At 34.8% G+C, this 20,297-nt stretch overlaps 1 protein-coding gene across 1 annotated transcript in view; it reads right to left on the minus strand.

The window, feature by feature from the left end:
• cep70 (centrosomal protein 70) overlaps window positions 1–20,297 on the minus strand; it is a 28,058-nt gene extending 7,761 nt beyond the window's left edge. The window contains exons 1-13 of the mRNA XM_039757290.1: window positions 20,142–20,297; window positions 19,435–19,487; window positions 19,054–19,067; window positions 17,915–18,005; window positions 16,356–16,479; window positions 15,081–15,261; window positions 9,738–9,913; window positions 9,479–9,538; window positions 8,944–9,067; window positions 6,778–6,866; window positions 4,978–5,055; window positions 4,124–4,211; window positions 3,476–3,562 (exon numbers count right to left, since the gene is read on the minus strand). Of these exons, the coding sequence (XP_039613224.1) occupies window positions 3,476–3,562; window positions 4,124–4,211; window positions 4,978–5,055; window positions 6,778–6,866; window positions 8,944–9,067; window positions 9,479–9,538; window positions 9,738–9,913; window positions 15,081–15,261; window positions 16,356–16,479; window positions 17,915–18,005; window positions 19,054–19,067; window positions 19,435–19,465 (1,143 nt within the window). The 5' untranslated portion in view covers window positions 19,466–19,487; window positions 20,142–20,297. The remainder of the gene's footprint in view (window positions 1–3,475; window positions 3,563–4,123; window positions 4,212–4,977; window positions 5,056–6,777; window positions 6,867–8,943; window positions 9,068–9,478; window positions 9,539–9,737; window positions 9,914–15,080; window positions 15,262–16,355; window positions 16,480–17,914; window positions 18,006–19,053; window positions 19,068–19,434; window positions 19,488–20,141) is intronic.

The following is a 20,297-nucleotide window of genomic DNA, read 5'->3' on the forward strand; positions in this document are numbered from 1 at the left end:
TCCGACCTACGACTTGCGAACGGGGCCACAGCTGCAACGCATACACCTTGGTAACTAGCGCTCTGTCATCTTCAGCCTGGGGGCGCTGCAAGCGGTGGCTGGACGGTGGCTGGACAGAGGCTGGAGGGGGGCGATTTCGCTGCTTGCGCAGTGTAGTGTCCCTCGGGCGGCTCCCGGCGGCAAGCGGTTTCACTGCCTGCCCATCACACACGGCTGCCCCATTCGTTCTCGGTGGGTAGCTGGCGATGCTGCAAGCGGTGATCCGGTTGTGGCTGAACAGAGGCCATTTAGGGTGAACGGGGCAGCGGGGGGTAGCATTGAAGTGTGCATCGGATAGCTGCCTTTTAAATGGGGGCAATTCACTACCCACCTTTGGCCGTACCATGTTCATTCTCGGTGGGTGGATGCTGCAGGCAACATACTGTAGTGGAGGCGACAGTGCGGTGGGCTGGTGATGAACCACCCATCGCTGCCCACATTCATTCTCAATAGCAAGCCTGCTTGTACTGTTACGTACATAGCAGAAAGTTGTCTCTTGTCAGTACATCAGACGTGTTGACGACGTGATAGCGTGGACAGTGCTGTGCAGAAGAGCTCATCTTAACTTTTTCTTCACCCTTCAAGAATGTCTCTGAAACACAAATCTGGTTCAAGTGCTGGTGATACAGTAAAGAAGAGAAAAGCCATCACCATTGAAAATAAAGTAGAAATAATAAAAAGGTCAGAGAGGGGTGAAACTCCATCATTCATTGGCAGAGCACTTGGTTACAGTCGGTCAACAATAGCATTTTTTAAAATAATGTACCTGTTCCGACTTACATACAAATTCAATTTAAGTACAAACCTATCTTGTACATAACCCGGGGACTGCCTGTATATCAAATAATGTTTCCACTAAGGCATAAAGAAATGTTTACTGGGAACAATGCTGCCTTACTAAGGATAACTCTGTGTATGGGGTTGAGATGATTTACCAATTGTTAACAATTTAATGTTATTTTTGTTTGTTTTTTTTATTTTTAATTCAATGCAACTTTTTCTTTTTAATCTACACTGTAATTTAAAAGCCTGCTTTTCTCTGCCAATCATACTGAGTGTGACTCGGACATTTTGGTCATTAGTGTTTTAACTGGATGCTAGTTATTAGAATAAGTTCTGAGTACGGTTAGGTTTATTTATTTTTACTTGTCTTCTTTAGATATTATTTACCTTATTACAATTGTCCCATTACAGAACGTATGTGGCACATGGGTTACACACAAACTGACTGGACCCATTAGGTCTAAAAATAGACCAGAAAGAAAATGATTATAGGAGAATGACTAAGAATGTGAAAGTAATTATCAGGTAGTCCTTTAATTTGTAATAATACACTGCACAACATACCAACCTCTACCTTGGACTTGGCTGATTAGCTAACTTCTCAACTAGTCAGCTTCACAGGGTATGCTCAAGAGTCACAATAGATACAGGATGACGGACACAATGGACAAATCCCCATCATTAGACTCTAGGCATGACCAGCAGCATGGGTGAATGCAGGTGCCAATTTAGTTAGTGGAAGAAGGAGGACTTTATGTTGAAAATATGTGCCAACAGTACAGCGCAAATGTTGCCAAGTGTGGTATCTAAAACACCTGGCTACTCACTGGTACATCAATGCCCATTTACAAAGCAAATGTGCAAGACACTTCACATCATAAAAGCAAAATTGTTAGCTTTTATATATGTATTTTCTGATAGTCAGACACAACCAATTACATTTAAGAGTAGGTTAAGCCCCACTGTCTGTAATGTTTTGGGGTATTGAGCTAAGAAGGTATTGCATTAGAATGTAATGCAACCAGAGAGTATGGACTCCACTTTAGACATTTGAAGAAGACAAAAAGTTACTGGTGAACCTTCTTAATGTGCTGTGCTCACTTCAAAGTTAAAACTACCATCACACTTTGTCACACCCCTACCAATGTAAATGGGAGTGTGGTCTGCCTTCTAAAGTTGCTGGGTTTAGGAAGAAAGAGCAAAATATGTAGGAGAGGGATCTAAAAATGAAAAATTATATTAAAATATCAAATAAGAGTCTAAAATTAAGAAAACTGGTCTTATTTGCCTCTTCTGTTGTCTGATGTTATACAACAGCAACATGGTAACTATTTTTTTGCACCTATTTGGGCCATGTGAATGACGTTTATAGCTGTAATCCTAATGACTGATAATTTCACATGGTGGGCAAAAGATGACTGAAAATAACAATAAATCGATGTGCACATCGAGAAAAATAAAGCCCTGACACAATTAGGCTAGAGTCAGTAAACCAGGCCAATGCAGCATTTTCCCAGCAAAACACTTAGACAATGAAGAATGGTCACTTCAATGTACATTGCCAAAAGTTAGCGGCAAAAATGGGCAGCTGTAACCAAAGAGAAAAGGCCGCCGGTAAGGGAAATGAATTGGGTGCATATTATTATTATACCAGGCAGCATAATCAAACCGTGTATCAAATAAAGACCATGAGGCCTAGGTTGATTTAGATTTTAGAAAGCGTAGCACGGCTAGTGTTTCACATTATGTTATCAAGTTTAATTATGGATTTACAGGTGTGTTTGGCCACAGAGTCACAGCATGAGTACAGTGGTGGGCTCAGCACATAACCCCGAGGAGTGCCTGTGATGAGGATCAGAGGGGAGGAGTTGATCTTGCCACTCTGCACAAGCTACAGTCTGCCAGTAATGAAGTACAAAATCCAATTGCAGTGGGAATTTAGCTATAAAATTTGATGATACTGTTATACTACACAATGAGCTATAAAACATTACCTGCCGTAACAGATTTACTATCCAGAAGTGCCAGTATGCTACGAATTGCAAGGATAATGGCATCCTATGTGGGCCATGATATGGAAACTCGAGGTGGTCCACACTGTATGGAATACTAGATTTGTTTCGGCACCAGTCTCCCAAAGTGTTTCATCATAGTGGAAGTGACCGCCGTTCTTCTGTAGTCATTATTGGTACCATCCACTTTTGTATTCTCCAGTGTAAGATTAGAGGTTGATTTTTGAAGCGGATTTAAACCATTGATTCTCCAAGTGAGGCATTAAAAAGTCTCTTAGTAACCCAGCTAACAATACAGGCATTTAAAATGCAAATTGAAATTCCATCTGCACCACTTGTTTTATGGAGATTAACTCATTCAAAAATCCTTGTTACATCATTCACATAAACATGCAGTGCTATTTACATTCATATGTGGGGGTAAACGGACTTTGTTCTTATGATCAAAGCAGTCATCTAATGCCTTAAGTTTATCCAGGAGAGAAGAAGTGGATGATACGGGATTAGATTTTATTTTGTGATCATCTCTATGCCTTTCCATAATTTACATGCATTACAAATGTTTCTGTATTTCCTCTTATTGCAGTACTGGGTTTTAGCAATTTTAATTGCATAGTGACATTATACTATCATTAGCTTACCTTTACAAGTTGTTTATAGTTTTCCAGCTGTTGTCTTTGTAGTTTTGTAAACTGAGTAAGATCATTTAAATCCTGAATCCCCAACTCCTTGCAAACAAAACAAAAAACAGTTTCATAATGATTCATGCATTCTTGATACTACTCTGTATAAACACGGTACTTAACGTTCACTTACTTTCATCATTTAAGGACTATGTTTATAAAAGAAATAGATCTCCAGCCCACAAGTTTTAAAAGTAAAATTATTCAAATAACAGACTGCTAAAATCTACATTAAAATCTGGTCATTTATGATGGTTTGTAGGAAGGATTGTTTGTTACTAAAATTAAGTGCAATCCAATGTGTAGCATCAACCGAGATGAAATGCATATGTGTGTTGAGCATTCAATTTTGGCAGGACTTTTTTCATGTCATAATTAAAAAGACAAAGATAGCAACCAAATGATCCACTTAGAGATCATTGCTGTCTTTCTCCTTATACGGTGATGTCTCTGACCGTGTGACAGGCAGGACTGTCATCCAATGAAAAAAAAAATGTAATGATGCAATACATCCTTTTACTTTCCACTCACAGATAAATGTTCTGTTTTGCTGCTCACAAAATTTATTATGCAGTTTCAGCTTTATTAAATTTCATTTTTACATACCTTTAAAATGATCGGGTATTCACTTTCCAGCAAATATTCATTATTTTCAGATATTTTCTTGTTTTCTCCTTTTTTATTCTCCTTTGGCCTTAAATAAAAAAAAAGTCTACAAATTACTTAAAATACAACATCATCTTTTTCTGTTTCATTTAGGTCAAAAAAACATTACCTTAAAATATAACAAAATAACTACTGCTGAATATTATATATTGTGTTCCATATTGTTTTATATGGAATGTTTGCAAGTGTTAAAACAATGGTCATCCACTTTAATTTAGAAACTGATTTTAATTTGTGCTGTAATGATGGATAACCTCACAAAATGTTATACTCTGGTTACTCTAAATGTGGGCCATACGGTGTAGCTGAAAAATTGTGACCTTCCTATATTACACAGACAGAGAAGTTAATAATCTGTGTAATTTTTAAAACTTTAAGAGAAACAATATCATTATCAGCTATACACAGTAATGCCTTATAAATTTTTTAACAGTTTATTTAATTGTTAAACATAAAATCTTTGCAACTACTACTGAAAAATACTGCTTGAGCTTGCATTCCTAATAAGGTATTCAACTCCAATTGAAAGACAACTCCTACACAACATTATTTCTAAATGTGTTTTACATAATAACTGTTTAATATTTAAGCAGTCATTTATAGGTACGAAATTAAAACTATGTGCAGAAAAATCCGGCTAACAAACATCAAAATATGTAACTTTAATGTTGTATCCAAAGGTATTACTCTCTTATTAATTAACCTTTTCATATTGAAGGCACCAGTATATAAATATGTGGTAATGTATTTATTTATGACAAGTCTAAATTTAGAGATTATAAAGGTGAAATTACCCGATGTTACTCTGAGTAATATGCCGTTCTAGTCTTTTCAGCTGCTGCTTGCACAACTTCAATTCAGTCGCAGTTGGTCTACCAATTAACAAAAAAAAGAAAAAAAAGAAAGATCGAAATTATACATACTGTATACAGTATTGACGCAGTACTATGGTATATGTGACAATAATGACCCTGTTAGTCTTTTAAACCACTCATACAAACTCCTTTAATGGTTGTAAACCAAGTCTAATTTACATCTCTCACAATATTTTCATGGTTCAAAAAAGTATTTATTAATTAATTATATAGTTTGAATGAGACAGGCTTCTCAACAAACCCAACAACAAATTACCTTGAGTAAATTGTTTGTTTTATATTGGAGCATATTGTTATTATAAATAATTTTTGAGTAAGTTTAGCAATACCAAAAATCAATCATAAGTAGCAATGAGATTTCAAACGAAGGATAAAGTGCTTTTTCTTTCTTTTTGAAATTTAGATTTGCCACGATTCTGCCTGCTGTAAACTGGCTAACTATCCAGTAGAAATGATGAAACGACGAGGAGATTGATTAGTGAAAAAAAGGCAAACCTGCTTACTCTTAACCATAACATCCTGTAGCTCTTAAAGAGTGACCAGTGTAGGGATGAACAGTATAACTAATAAACAGTCCAGTAGTTTCTGTAATACTGATGACAATCAGAAAAATTGATACCATAAGTATGCAATTTTTATATTTAAGCTGTTTTTCTTTTTTAAACCAGCTGATGATTATTATAACAGTAAAACTGAGTGTGGGTTAATACAGCAAAGCATTAATTGTGGATGAGATGTTGTGGAATTTAGGAATGTTCAAGTTAATATTCAAATTCAGTTGCTTACTTCGAACAATCATATAACAAGGTATACTAAGACACAGAAGTGGATTCTGAGGAGTGAAGGTGCTCTTCCTAAGCTCACAGTAATGACCAGTCTTACACAAAAGAGGAGTAAGAATTCCAAATGTAAGGTCAAATAACCCCTTAAGTACTGCTTCAACATTCAGCTTTTTCTTCTTTCAGCTGCTCCCGTTAGGGGTTGCCACAGCAGATCATCTTCTTCCATATTATTCTTCTAAAATTGCGCAAATACAGGTTCTGGTCATGTTCATTGGGATAGGTGCCATAGCAAACAGTTTCTGTTTATTTGAGCAGTAATGTTTTTGATCCATCATCATGTCTGTTATGGATTAGTTTAACTGCTAACACTAGAAATTTAATGTGCAGAAACTATTGCCATAAAGCGTATATATTGTTACTCTGCGTAAGGACTAAAAAGCAGCTCATTTTCCATTAGAAGCACCACAGAGGAGCGTCTTTATCTTCAGAATGGTTTTTGTTTTCATGTTTTTACATTTAACAATATCTTCAGTGCCCTATTGCCTGTGCGTTTTGCTTTCCAAATAAATCTGTGCTCCAAGGTGAATAATAATATTATGTTCCCCTACATGTTTAAAATGGCTAGAAGCACTGATCTAATTACACCATACTTCTTGGATATTGTCGTTGCAGACAACTCTAGCCCCCACTAGTAAGGACAATGCTCCTACCAATTTTGTGGAGAGAAAGCAGGCAGAAAATTAGCTTTTTTCACTGACACAAGGAAAACGCTGTTATGGATAGTGCTATTAATTTTGTGGGGAGTAAGCAGGAAGGAATTTAAGCTTTTTTACTGATTCAAGAAAAGGTCCCTTACTCAAGCAAAACAGAATGCTGCACTTCATGGTTTGTTTCAAATTAGAGTACAATTGGATGTCAAACATTGTAAACAACTCACCGTGACTGCAGGTCCTTTTTTAAACTCAAATTTTCTTGTTTTAGTTGCTCCTTCTGAGCTTTACATTCTGTTAACTGATCCTGATAGGACTGTTAAAAAAATAATAATAATTTGAGTGCTTTTATATATTATTACATACAGGGTGTCCAAAAAAGTATACATACTTTGAATGAATATAAATGTTATGCTAATCACAGTACATCTAAGTTTTATAATTCAAATTAAAGAAGACAAATGTAGAACCATTTTGAACTAACACAAGTGTTCAAACTGCTGGCCATTTGGGTCCAGGCACTGCTGATAACGTGGACCAAAGGATTCACAAACATCACAAATCATTTCATTTAAATATTATTTGGGTGCATTCTCTTACAATGGCTTCTTTCAGCTGATTGATTTTTGTCAGCTTTGTGTGATAAACCTTATATTTATATTATTTATTTTTTTAAAAAATTGGCTTAAGATCTGATGAACTCAACGAGTATCCAATGGTAGCTCTTCGCCCAATCCCATCTTTTCAGCAGATTTTTTATCAAGATAGGCCCTCACATCACAGTGGTAGTGGGGAAAAAAACTCTGCCTAATCCCCAAACTCCTTCCAATGTGTGACAGACTTGTTAATTTGAATGATAAAACTTAGATGTAGTTTGATAAGCACTTTATTTATAATCATTCAAAGTGTGTATACATTTTTGGGACGTCCTATATAAATTATATATATATATATATATATACACACACACACACATACACACAGTGGAACCTCTAGATACGAGTTTAATTCGTTCCAGCACTGAGCTTGTATAGCGAATTTCTTGTATCTAGAACAAAACTTCCCCATTGAAAATAATGGAAATCCAGTTAATCCGTTCCACCCCAAAAATAAACATAAAAATCAATTTTCCTAACAAATTACACTGATAAATAAGTGTGGATACACTTTGTCTGCTGAGCGTCATGTGATCATAACTGAGCTGATGGTTCTTCTCTCTCTCTCTCCTTGTCTCTCTTGCTCGCGCGCCTCTCTCTCTCTCTCTCCTCTTGAGGGTAGAGAAAAGCCAAGCAAAATGACACCTTTTATTGGCTAACTAAAAAGATTACAATATGCAAGCTTCCGAGGCAAATCGGGCCCCTTCTTCAGGCAAGATGTAATCAAAGCTTGCATATTGTAATCTTTTTAGTTAGCCAATAAAAGTGTCATTTTGCTTGGCTTTCTACATTCATAATGGCTAACACGGTACAACACCCTAGTACTCCTCTTGAGGGCAATCGTCTCCTATTCTCCGTCTGCATGTCCGCAATATTTTTGGATACGCTTATACGGCGAACTGCTACAGCGAAACAATGAAATCACAAGCGCACAAACGCGTAGATCCTCACGCTACGGGAGAACAAGGAACACTGAGTGAGCTGACGGGCTGGCAGCGTCAGCTTGGGTGAATCCCCGAGTCGAGGCGGATTGGGAAAGCGCGTCACGCATAACCACAGCCTGGCTCGTGGCTCGTTACGCGAGCCAATGCTCGTATTTAGATCCGAATTTTTCGCTCATACTTATCTTGAATTTCTCGTATACAGAGGTGATCGTATCTAGAGGTTCCACTGTATATATAAATAAAACACACACACACACACACACGATGTGTGTGTCTGTGTATGCTAAGCCTATTCCACCTTTAAAAACAGAAGTGTCGGTGTATCTGAATGTCCATCCGGTTGATATGGGTCTATTAGTCCAACAAATGGCGTGTCACAAACATTAACACTGCTTTTATGAATCCCATATAGAAGGGCATATAACAAACATATGCACCGCATTTGCAGATTGCCAAATCACTAACATTTGTAGTAATGCATTTTATTACTACAAATGTTTTTGATGTGCCATATTTTGGAACGACGGATGTAATACATTTTATCACTACAAGCATTACAGAATATGGTGCACTGCAAACATTAGCGTTGAACCCTAAATTGTTTACTTAGATTTCAACCTGTCTTAAGACAGGCAGCACAGCTAGTAGTACACATATGAGCTGAACTTTACTATAAGAAGCAACATATATAATTAGACCTTTGTACATCTGATCTAACCAAGCAACAGTTTACACAAGTAATGAAAGCTCTAGGTCATATACCCAAAAGTAAACAAATAAATAATAATAATACCTTAAGAATCGTTTTATAACTTGAAGTACCATCTGCCAATTTCTTGTTGCCTTCATTATATATAGTACTGGAAATCTCATACTGTACTCTCTCATTTCTGCCACCTGCTTTTTCCATCCATTTACTATAACAAAAGATTAAAACATATTTTCAGACACTATACACCCTATTAAATAAAATTACATTCCGTCAGTATCTTCCATGCTACTATCCCCATTCATTTCTTCAGTTAGGCTAGGGATGCCCTTACTGACTGCTGCTTTGACATGATTTATTCCAAACAGGGACAATAAGCCAAAGAGAAACTTAACAGAAAACCACTCTTGCTTATGAAAAAGTTGTTCATCTAACTGCTATGGTAACACTATGGAGGCAGTTCCAAATGTTGCAAGTGAAATTTGCTAATAGCCTAATTTTGTAGTATAAAATTCCCACCATAAGACACTAATGTGACATAGATTAATATGAATCATTCAAGAAAATGCACCATGTATAAAGAAGAAGAGACTGTGAGCAAAACAGCCAAAAAGGATACCTCAGGTCAACTTGCTGATGATGGATCTTTGATTCATAAGCATCAATCACATCAAGCAGCCTGTGGAAATAATTCACAAGAAATCAATTCTTTTTTTTTTTTATTTCATAATCCTTTGTTTACAGTTTAAGAAAAAATACATACTTTTTATGAAGGTATGTTCACACCAAAAATATTCTTTTGCAGTTTTTATATGAATTTATATTTGTTTATTTGTAATTCTCCATATATCTTATTTATCCCAGTGGAAAATACTTACTGTTGATCTGCTACAGAATGTGATCTTGCTGCCCTCTTGTGAAACTGTTCAAAAATTCTGTTTTGTCTGGCAATTCGTTTGTCGTCTTCATTTAATGCAACATTCAATTGTTTTTGCAGCTGAGAAATAACATTTCCATTTTCAGAAAGTTTTTCTTCAAGAAGTTCACAACGTTTCTACAACAAAAACATACCATGAATTTAATATTAGATTCTAAATCACTGGGTGTTTTCAGTGAAAACTAATAAGTAATATGGAAACTATATAATCAGTTACAGCTAATAAAAAGTACACGCCAAATGAAAAAACATCCCACAGGAACTGCTATACTTTAAAATGACTGAAACTAGAAAATTGCAAGCAACCTTTTTTTTTTTTTTTTTAGAACTACTGAATGTAATTTGATAATTTATTACACAAATGTTAGATATAGAAATATTTTGCATAACAAATCAGTTATGCAGAAGGCTTTAATGATATTTCTAAATTCGAATTACAAATTAAAACTAATTTTTACTTACAAATTAAAGAATACATTGAGCAAAAAAATGTTTGACAACATAAGCTTATTTGCTACAATATCATTTTTATTCTCAAATGTCTAGATATTAGTAAACCCAAACTATTCCTTTACTACTTGCTTATAGATATTCTAATTCACGCTGTTTCAAATAACTTCAAAAGTATTACATACTTTAAGAAATTTTATGCGAAATTCAAACACAGCCTTTAATTACATTACATTATACGCTCCTTTATCTATTTTTATCAGAATTAGTCTCATCCCATGCCACTGAATCTGAAACCTCCAAAAGAAATCTCTCTTATTATGTCCCTTCTGACACCAGTTCTTACACTTCAGGCCGGGTGCCTCTCTTATGGCTCACATTAGGACAACCCTTTGTGAAAACTGCATTCCTTCAAGTCTGCTGCCTAACTGAAAAGTAACACTCGTTTGCTTTATTTAGCAAGTTTTTCTCATCCATTCATGCCACTATCTTTTTTGTGCCACATCAAATTCCCATACTTCCTACTCACTAATAATACATTTTATTTATATAGTGCCTTTCCATGCTCATGGGTCAAATTTCGGCCTCTAACCTGGGTATTTCCTCAATGTACCCAATTGTTCCTGATGCTATCTTTTTCACGTCTGGTCCTACTTTGCCCAATACAAAATATCCAGTACCTTGTTTTTTTGTTCTGCTGTGTATACCCAAATTTGTTCTAAACCTTTTCTCTCTTTCTCACCACTTGCAGATTTCTTTTTCTTGTTTCTGTTCATTTCAGGTCTGCAGATATTTGGCAAGAAGACCAATATCATGTATTTCCTCACCTAAAGACCTGATTTATTCTAAGAATGGCTGCTTAAACTTTGTTTTTGTAGCAGCAGGTTTTTGGCCTGAACTACAAATGGAAGATCATCTGCTTTCTGCTGCTTTGTCTTTCAGGGGTGTGGAAACAAATCCAGCATCTGGTTTATCATGCTTCTCTTGTTTTATCCACAACTGGAACGACCAGGATTCCAAATCTGTGGGTCCACAGGTTTCTGTAGCCACCAGCCTAACCGAAGTCCATTCCCAATACTTGACATATTAACCTTTTCCTTGTTCAGATATGAGATTATGATGATGCTCAGTGATGATCTGTAAAATTCACAGTTTTATATTAAATTCTTCAAATATGCCTTCTAGATTTCAGTACCCAATAAATCCTGCCACCTGAGTTTTCACACCTTTTTAAACAGAAATCCAGCTACCTCTCATTTTAATATTGCTTAAATGGTGTAAGTATTTTAAGGTCACCCTTAATGGCTACACATTTGTGTTTCATCTAGATGATGGTAACCTTATGTTTTATGTGTGAATTGGTGATATTATGTTTCAGCAGTTGTTTAGTGTTTTCTTGTTTACACTGTCTGCGGTGGGCTGGCGCCCTACCAGGGATTTGTTTCCTGCCTTGCACCCTGTGTTGGCTGGGATTGGCTCCAGCAGACCCCCATGACCCTGTAGTTAGGATATAGCGGGTTGGTTAATGGATGGATGGATGTTTTACACTGTTGAACCTTCTGGCCCTTTCTATTTAATTGTTATGGATGTCTAAGTGGATGAAATTTTACCTTCCATTACCTTCCAAAAATATCCAACATTATTTCTTAAAATGTCTTCAAGTATCTGATAGAGGAATTTTTAAAACAGTATTTGAATAATGATTGTTTTTAAGTCTTTACAGATTTTAATACAGAACTTCATTTCATATTTATGCTCCAGCTACTATGTACTTCTGTCCAGCCCGCCAAGTGTTCTCTTGGTTTTTGACTGCCAGAGATTTTTATTTTCCTTAACTTGATTATTAATAGTTTCATCCCCTCTGTTGTGTTCTTGTGGCTACACACCACCATCATAGGTAGGTCACTCCTTACCCTGAAAATCAATGGGAAAAAAAACAAAACAAAACTTCAAAGGCCTGTTGTTCCTGCAACTCAGAAACAGGCCTCTGGAGTATACAGAGAATAGTATAATAAAGAAATAAATCTACTCCGAGGCAATTCTGGTGAAGACATTCAAACTAACGGAAAGAACACAAATGCTCAAGTCCTTTACAACTGCAGTGTGCTGAAGGGTATCTTATCATGCACTGTACCTTAAAAAAAAAATAGATCAGCTCCACCAACATAATACCATGCTAGTGTCCACTCCTGTCTGTTACAAAAATGGGATGATGAGGCTACAGTTGATCCATTTGTGATCATTTACGATTGGAAAAAAATGTCACTTGGCCTTACAAATCTGTTTCTTCTATAACATTTAGATCTCATATTCAGAACTTAGCATAAACAACACAAATGCATTTACCCTTAACAAGTTTCCAACTGTGTCCCTGTGTTCCTGATGTACTCATTTTAAAATAACAGTCTTGATCCACTGTACTAATTCCTTCATAATTTTAAACACTTCAATCATGTCTCCTCTTAATCTTTTTTTTTTTGCTTAAACTGAAAAGGCTCAGCTCTTTTAATCTTTTCTTCAAAATTCAGGCCCTGTAGCACTGGAATCAGCCTAGCAGCTGTTCTGTGGACTTTTTCTAGCGCTGCGAAGTCCTTTTTTTAGTGTGGAGACAAAAACTGCACACAGTACTCCAGATGAGGCCTCACTAGTGTGTTATAAAGCTTGAACAGAACCTCCTTGGACTTGTACTCCACACACTGTGCTATATAACCTAACATTCTGTTAGCCTTCTTAATGGCTTCTGAACACTGCCAGGCAGTTGATAGCTTAGAGTCCACTACGACTCCTAAATCCTTCTCATAAGGTGTAGCCTCGATTACTATTTACTGACATTAAACTTCAATCTGCCACAAATCTGCCCAAGCCTGTATGCTGTCCAAATCCCTCTGTAATGATTTAACAGATTTAAGATTATCTGCCAATCCACCTATCTTGGTATCATCTGCAAACGTAACCAGCTTGTTACTTATATTCCTATCCAAATAATTTATTTATATTCAAAATAGCAGCGACCCTAGCACTGACCCTTGTGGAACACCACTCTTAACATCGGCCAGTTCTGATGAGGTTCCTCGCACCATCACCATCTGCTTCCTGTGTCTGAGCCAATTCTGCACCCGTCTACAAACATCGCCCTGAATTCCCACGTCTTATAGTTTGATGTCCAATTTCTCACCTGACGCCTTATCAAATGCTGTCTGAAAGTCCACATAAATAACACCATATGCTCCACTTTGTTCATACTCTTTTGTTGCTTCCTCATAGAATTCCATCAGTTTAGTAAAATATGACCTCCCTCTTCTGAATCCATGCTGACTATTCAGTAAAACTCCTGTACTTACCGTGTGCTGCTCAATCTTATCCTTAATAATTCCTTCCATTAATTTTCCTGTGATGCACACTAAGCTTACTGGCCTATAGTTGCTTGGATCTGCCTGGTCACCCTTTTTTTATAATGGGATAATATGCACCATTTACAGTCCATCAAAAGTGCACAGTGACTTCCTCAAAATATGTGTCAAGTGTTTATATTTTGTATTCACTAACCTCCTTAAGAACTTGAGGGTGAATATTATCTAGTTCTGGAGATTTATTCGATTTCAGTCTATTTAATCTATGCCATACTTCCCCTCAACAATTTCTAAATCACTCAGTACCTCCTTGGCAATCCATGTTACTGCTGGGAGGTTATCTACTTCCTAACTAAGAATAATGTATGTTTAGAGCCTCTGCTGTTTCACTGTCTGAATCTTTTAATTCCCCTTTACTATTCCTGATGCAGTTAATCTCCTCTTTGACTGTTCTTTTACTACTAAAATACTGAAAGAATCTTTTTGGGTTGTCTTTTCTTTTATCTGCTATATTCCTCTCCAAATCTGTCTTCTAACCTCCCTAATATCCTTCTTAAAGGTTGCCCTCACTTTCTCATATCCCCTACAATTCACATTGGAGTTATTAGTCTTAAAGGCCTTATACAGTGTTTTTTTTTCCTTTGCTGCTTCATTTTTAACTCTTTATTAACCCACTGCAGTATTATGTACAATTTCCAACTAATTCAAAATTTAGGTATACACCTGTCCTCTACTATATGTAAGATGTTTTTAAACCTGATGCACTGCTCCTCACTAGCATACTGCACCAGATGATTGGTGAAAGCTCACAAGATACTTTTTTCTTTTAATAACATCAATTTTGTAAACCTTTTCCATATTGACTTCAGTTGTCTAGGAGTCCTAAAAAGTTCTAACAATAACAGTACACAAAAGATAGTGTCTGCCTGTACATTGTTCTCCATCAAATTAAATCCTTTTTCTTTATATGACTGGATGGTCAATCAAAATAATAACAGACATGGATTCTAACCCATCATCTTGGAGGTGCAAATCTCAGATAATGAGAGCAATTCACCAGCAGAGAAGGATAGATTTAATAGTAGAAAAAGCAAACTAAAATAATTTTCAAATTGCTGAAAGAATGACAGAGCTTCACCAGTCAAAGGAAGGTCGGTCTGATGCACACAGAAAGTTACTGCTGTAACTGTGCAATAAACTGCTCACCAACAGTATGTTAGCCCAGCCCACCATGATGTACCTATCGGGTACGTGAAGGGATTACTGCAGCATGGACAGAGTTAACCACTGGCTGAAAACGGCTTTATCAACTAAGCTTTGCCTCTCTTTTTTGATGGGCATTGCAATAGTACAGATATAATTTCTTGACAACAAAAGTAGTGCAAATGTTGAACTTTAATAGTAAGACCATTTAAAAATAGCTCTGCAATGATATTTACTATGAAATGAGTGTTTTCTTGCACATGCTTTATATATTATTTTACCTGTGCTTCAGACTTCTCTCTTTGTAACTGTTGCACAGTTTTCTGGTGTTCAGCAGCCTTGGCAATATAACTATCCTCCAAATCCTGAATCTTGGCCTTCACTCCATCCTGCATTTTTTCTAGATCAGATGCACGTTGTGACTGTCGAGCAGCACGATTCATCTGTTGTTGAACGTCATTTCTGTTTGATAAAAGCATAATTGAAAATGTCACTTCCTAGAAAACAACCTCACACTATCTAATGGAAGACAAGAGTGTGAAATGAGAAGAGTTCAAATGAAACCACAGCACAAAATTAGGCATAACAAAAATAAAAAATAATAATAATTATATAGATTATCTTCAAAAAGCTTTTATTATTGCATTTAGCAGCAACACAGTCATCTTAGAAGAACTTTTCCTGAAATAAAAAAACACTGACAAAGCACAAACAAATGGCATTATTGTACAACATCCAATGAATAACAATAGTTGATAAAATAAAAAATGGATTATCATAATATTTATAGCTTTGAGCTTAAAAGTTTGAATTTGATTATTTTTTTTAATTGTGCATAATATGAAAGACATACAATGTGTGGCATTTATTGATGATTTTCATGGATTGTTTTACGATTTCTATATATATATATATATATATTTCTTATATATATATAAATAAAAGTATCTAGACACTTTACTAATTTCCTTTACCTCCATTATAATGTTGCAAAAGGATTATTCCATGATTCACAATGGCAACCAAGCAGTAATCATCATTACCTCTTTATTCACATGTCAGCTGTCTGTAGCATGACAATCAGTCAGTATAAAACATAAAATGCTCACACATGTTGTTTTAGTAATCAAAATATATAGTCTTCTGTTTGTTTATCAGTAAGTAATTCATCACAATTTCACTATTAAAAGTAAAGAAAAGATAACTTAAATACAGCTTACATCAGCTTTAATTATAGTTGTTTTATCTAATTACTAACAAGAGGTATATATACTTTCACTGATCATAACATTAAATTACATTTACTATCCATCCACTTTCTGAACCCAAATATACCAATGTTAGTGTTGCTAACAGCCAGACCCTATCCTAAAAATAAAAAGAAAGCAAGAACCAATCTAGAAATGGGCAGCAGTCCACTTCCACATACACTCGCACACTCTCACTCATCTATCTCAAAGTGAAAAGAAAAACATAGGGTCTTGGGAACTGTCTTTATGGCCCCCCCCAGACACCCACCCCAAATAAAATGCAAGAAACAAAACAAAAACATTTACTTCAGTTGAATATTGGACTGTATTAGTTCTTGAATCAGTTTTTCTTGTCGTTCAGTGTTCTTTAACACAGTCTTCAATATCGATGTTATTTCTGTGTTACATTTTTTATCTAGAACAAATCCATCTGGAGAAGAGAAAAAAAAGAGTATAATGTTCTTAACATATAATTGGTTATTTACTATTTAAGATCATACATATATTACAATAGAAACAATTTTATATTCTAAATCATTTCATTCACTTTCATTCTACTCATTACACAGTATATTTTATACACAATTATATAATATGATACTATATATAAATTGCTAGAAAGATCCTTTTTGGGATTACCTGGATTTATACAGTAAATATTCACAGAATTGTGCCCTAATCATCAACTACAAGACAATGATAGTTTATGGAGATTGAATTAGTCTAATAACAAATAAACAACTGTACGCCAATTATTGTCAATGCCACATACATTGTATAAATGTTCACAGTCTACTTTTAACATTACTGTACATACAAAAAATATATAAGCACTTCCAGAAGAGTCAAGATTTTTATTTCAAAGCTTAGGATAATCAAAAATGTTAAATAGGTTGGTCACAAAAATTCAGCCAGTTTAAACAAGGTATGCAATCCAACATCAAAGATGGACTCCATAAAGTGTCTACTGCACCTGCTTGAAACTTAACAGGCCAAATCATCATGTGCCGGTTTTTCAAGAGAAGGAAATATTTAAAATTCTATACATTTATTTGTGCTTCTACTTTAACCTCCTACTTGAACTCTACATTACTGAGCCAATCATTTCCAAAGGGATAACACATCATTAAAATAAATTATGCAGTAATGACCTTAAGCTTATGAAAAAGTGAGTTAATTATTCATTAAAATCCCACTTATGTGCATGACAACATTAATATATTTTATACATAAAGCGGTGCTGACGATGCGCATGTTTTTCAAAACATTTTTGTAATATTATAACAAGCCACATTATGAGCTTACACAAAAGTATAGTTATTATTTAAAACGTGTGGAAAGATGGAAGATTAAATGCAAGGCTGGAGCGATATAAAATGTTTCAAAATTATAAGCAAATTCCACCAGCATAGGAAACAATGGGGAGTGACATTGCTTAAATTGCTTGCATAGTTTTGTTAAATATACCTCTCTTTTACATCATGAGCCTGTGCCTTAGTAACAAGTTACCAAAAAACAAAAAAAAAGAGAAATGCACACTGTACACACAAACAATAGAATCATTAAAAAAAAATACATACTGTAGATTTTCAAATATTGTATACTGATTTTTACATTATAAAATTATTTTACATTCTGTCATTAAACTTGAATAGCTTTCTGTATTACAAAAGGATATTTTAGTCTGATAGCATGGAACATACTGCAATCTGTATGTATTTACTATTAATATCTATATCATTTTTAAATTATCTTTCACAAACATGATTACACTTTTCTTTTAATATAACTTCTAATCATTAAAAAACTCGAATGAAAAAAGAACTTTAGATAATAAACTCCTAAAAAAAATAAACCTGCTATACCTTGGTGTTCTGTTATCTTTGTCAAATGAACTGGCTTAAACCCATGCAGCTTTAGTAATCGATTTACTTCATCCCAGTCAGTTTGTTCTGCCTAAAAATTACAAACAATTTTAACATTGGTTCAAAATTCAAAAGCTAAATGTGGTACACTTGCAAGTGCATGAAAAAATAGCACTCTAAATTTAATTAAGAACTTGATGATAAACTTCAGCACCAATGCTAGGCAATAGAAATAACTAAATTATAAAATACTTAAATATTTCTAAATACCACCCTAAAACAGCATAACTATTAAAAATAAAACATAAAATTAAATTTACATGTTCGTATTTTTTTTTTTTAAGTTATTATTTTGTTTCTATAAACACACAAGGTGTATGGTATTTTGCTTTAGTGAAAAATTCAGAAACCAAAATGAAGCTAAAAAAGATGCCTGATATACTAAGATACACGTTTACTGCCAAAAATGGCGAAAGATTATGATGCAGCTAAATAATGTACAGTGTGCATGAAATAGACATAAACCATGGACCGATAAAATGACTACATACTGGCAAGGATCAAGAAAGGCCTAGCTTTATGACTTAACAACACTTCATAAAACACTTTAAATATAATATACCTGGGAGTCTACACATCTGATCAGACTTTGCCCATTCAGATTACATATATCTATCTATCAATTTTATTATACAGCTCTATATATATATATATATATATATATATATATATATATATATATATATATATATATATATATATATATATATATATATATATATATGACATAGATAGATAGATCTCAATTTTATTATACATCTCTATGTATCTATCTATATAAACTCCTTTGTTTTTTCCTCTCTATAGATTAATGGGCACATTCTGTTCATTCATTTCCTCAACCAAAAACTGAATAAGATCTCGATGTCAAATTACTTCAAGATTCTTGATTCCTGACAGTCTCCATAATGTTAGCTTTCTTCACTAGCTAAAGATAAGCTCCTATTGAAAATCATAATTTATTTTTACTTCTTAATAAAAATACACATGTAAGGAGCAGTCAAACCTGTTTTGTAATATTAATCTGAACCTAATATCTAACATATTAGAATAGTAGAAGAATTTCATAAATTACTCACCAGAATTTCTGTGCCTATTCATTGGAAAAAAAGAAGAGGTTTTAAATGACAAGAAGTCACAGTATTACCTGTATTCAAATTTGAAAGTTTGTACACCAAAACATAATACCTGGGTCCCTTTAACAATACATGCACTTCATTATTGAAACACCGTTCCCGACACCAAATTCTCTCATGCAAAAATTCTATTATGCTACTTCCAAGAACATCTTGTTAAAAATACAATACCTAAAACTACGTATATTTTAATTTCACAATTCGCTAGATTTGTTTTTGAATAATTGGTTAGTCATGTATTCTGTCTTTACATACTAAAGTATACTTAATACTTTATATCAAGATCAAAAGTACATTTTATCCAAGACACCCGTAGACACATACCTGAAATCTGAAAAAGCATTCCTAACGACATGAGTCAGTATGCCTGGAAATTACTGTAGAAATATGACAAACACACACAAATTAGAACTTTCAAAAACTTTGCTAAAGTAGAACAAAATCGCGATGAACACGTTGCTACACCATATCCTTTATCTAAGGTGTTCCTTCTTGAAATAAAAAATACTCTTCTCATTAATAGTTACTGGGTGCACTTCTTTACAATCAGTTATATGCATTGTGAAGTTCGTTAACAAAAACATTACTGAGGGGAGACTTGTACTGTAAAGATTTAACACAAACCAAACTCTAGCCTGAACACTAACAAAAAGGAAGTGGAGAACTTGTATACGAAAAATCTTTCTACTGAGTTCTAAAAATAATAACTTTGGCTCCGTTTCTATAACGTAAACTTTTGAACTTCAAAAGAAATGATAAAAACCCTTACGTCTACATATATAAAACATCCATCCATCCATTTTCTAACCCGCTGAATCCGAATACAGGGTCACGTAAAACATTCATTCAAGTAAAACGTACAACTTAGCCAATGCAGCACTAAACAGAGGGAAAACGCAATGTTTGCAACCACTTAAAAGTTTACATCGTAGGTTCTGCTTATATTTTACCCAGTGTTATACGAAAAAGTAACAAAACTCCATAGATTAGAAAGAAATTGTGTATATTTGGGTTTTCTCGGTTTCTCTTACCAGTTGCTACCCTTAACAAGACACTCCTTCGATATGCTTCTTGACAGGTAAAAGCGAAGGCGAGCGCGGAGCCGGAGGGGGTGGTCTTCACCCGCTTAAACCAATCGTTAGGTAAGGTAACGCCTTTAAGGGGCTCATGATTGGATCCTTCACAAA

The sequence above is a fragment of the Polypterus senegalus genome, chromosome 6, assembly GCF_016835505.1.
Source record: "Polypterus senegalus isolate Bchr_013 chromosome 6, ASM1683550v1, whole genome shotgun sequence".
NCBI classification, from domain to species: domain Eukaryota; kingdom Metazoa; phylum Chordata; class Cladistia; order Polypteriformes; family Polypteridae; genus Polypterus; species Polypterus senegalus.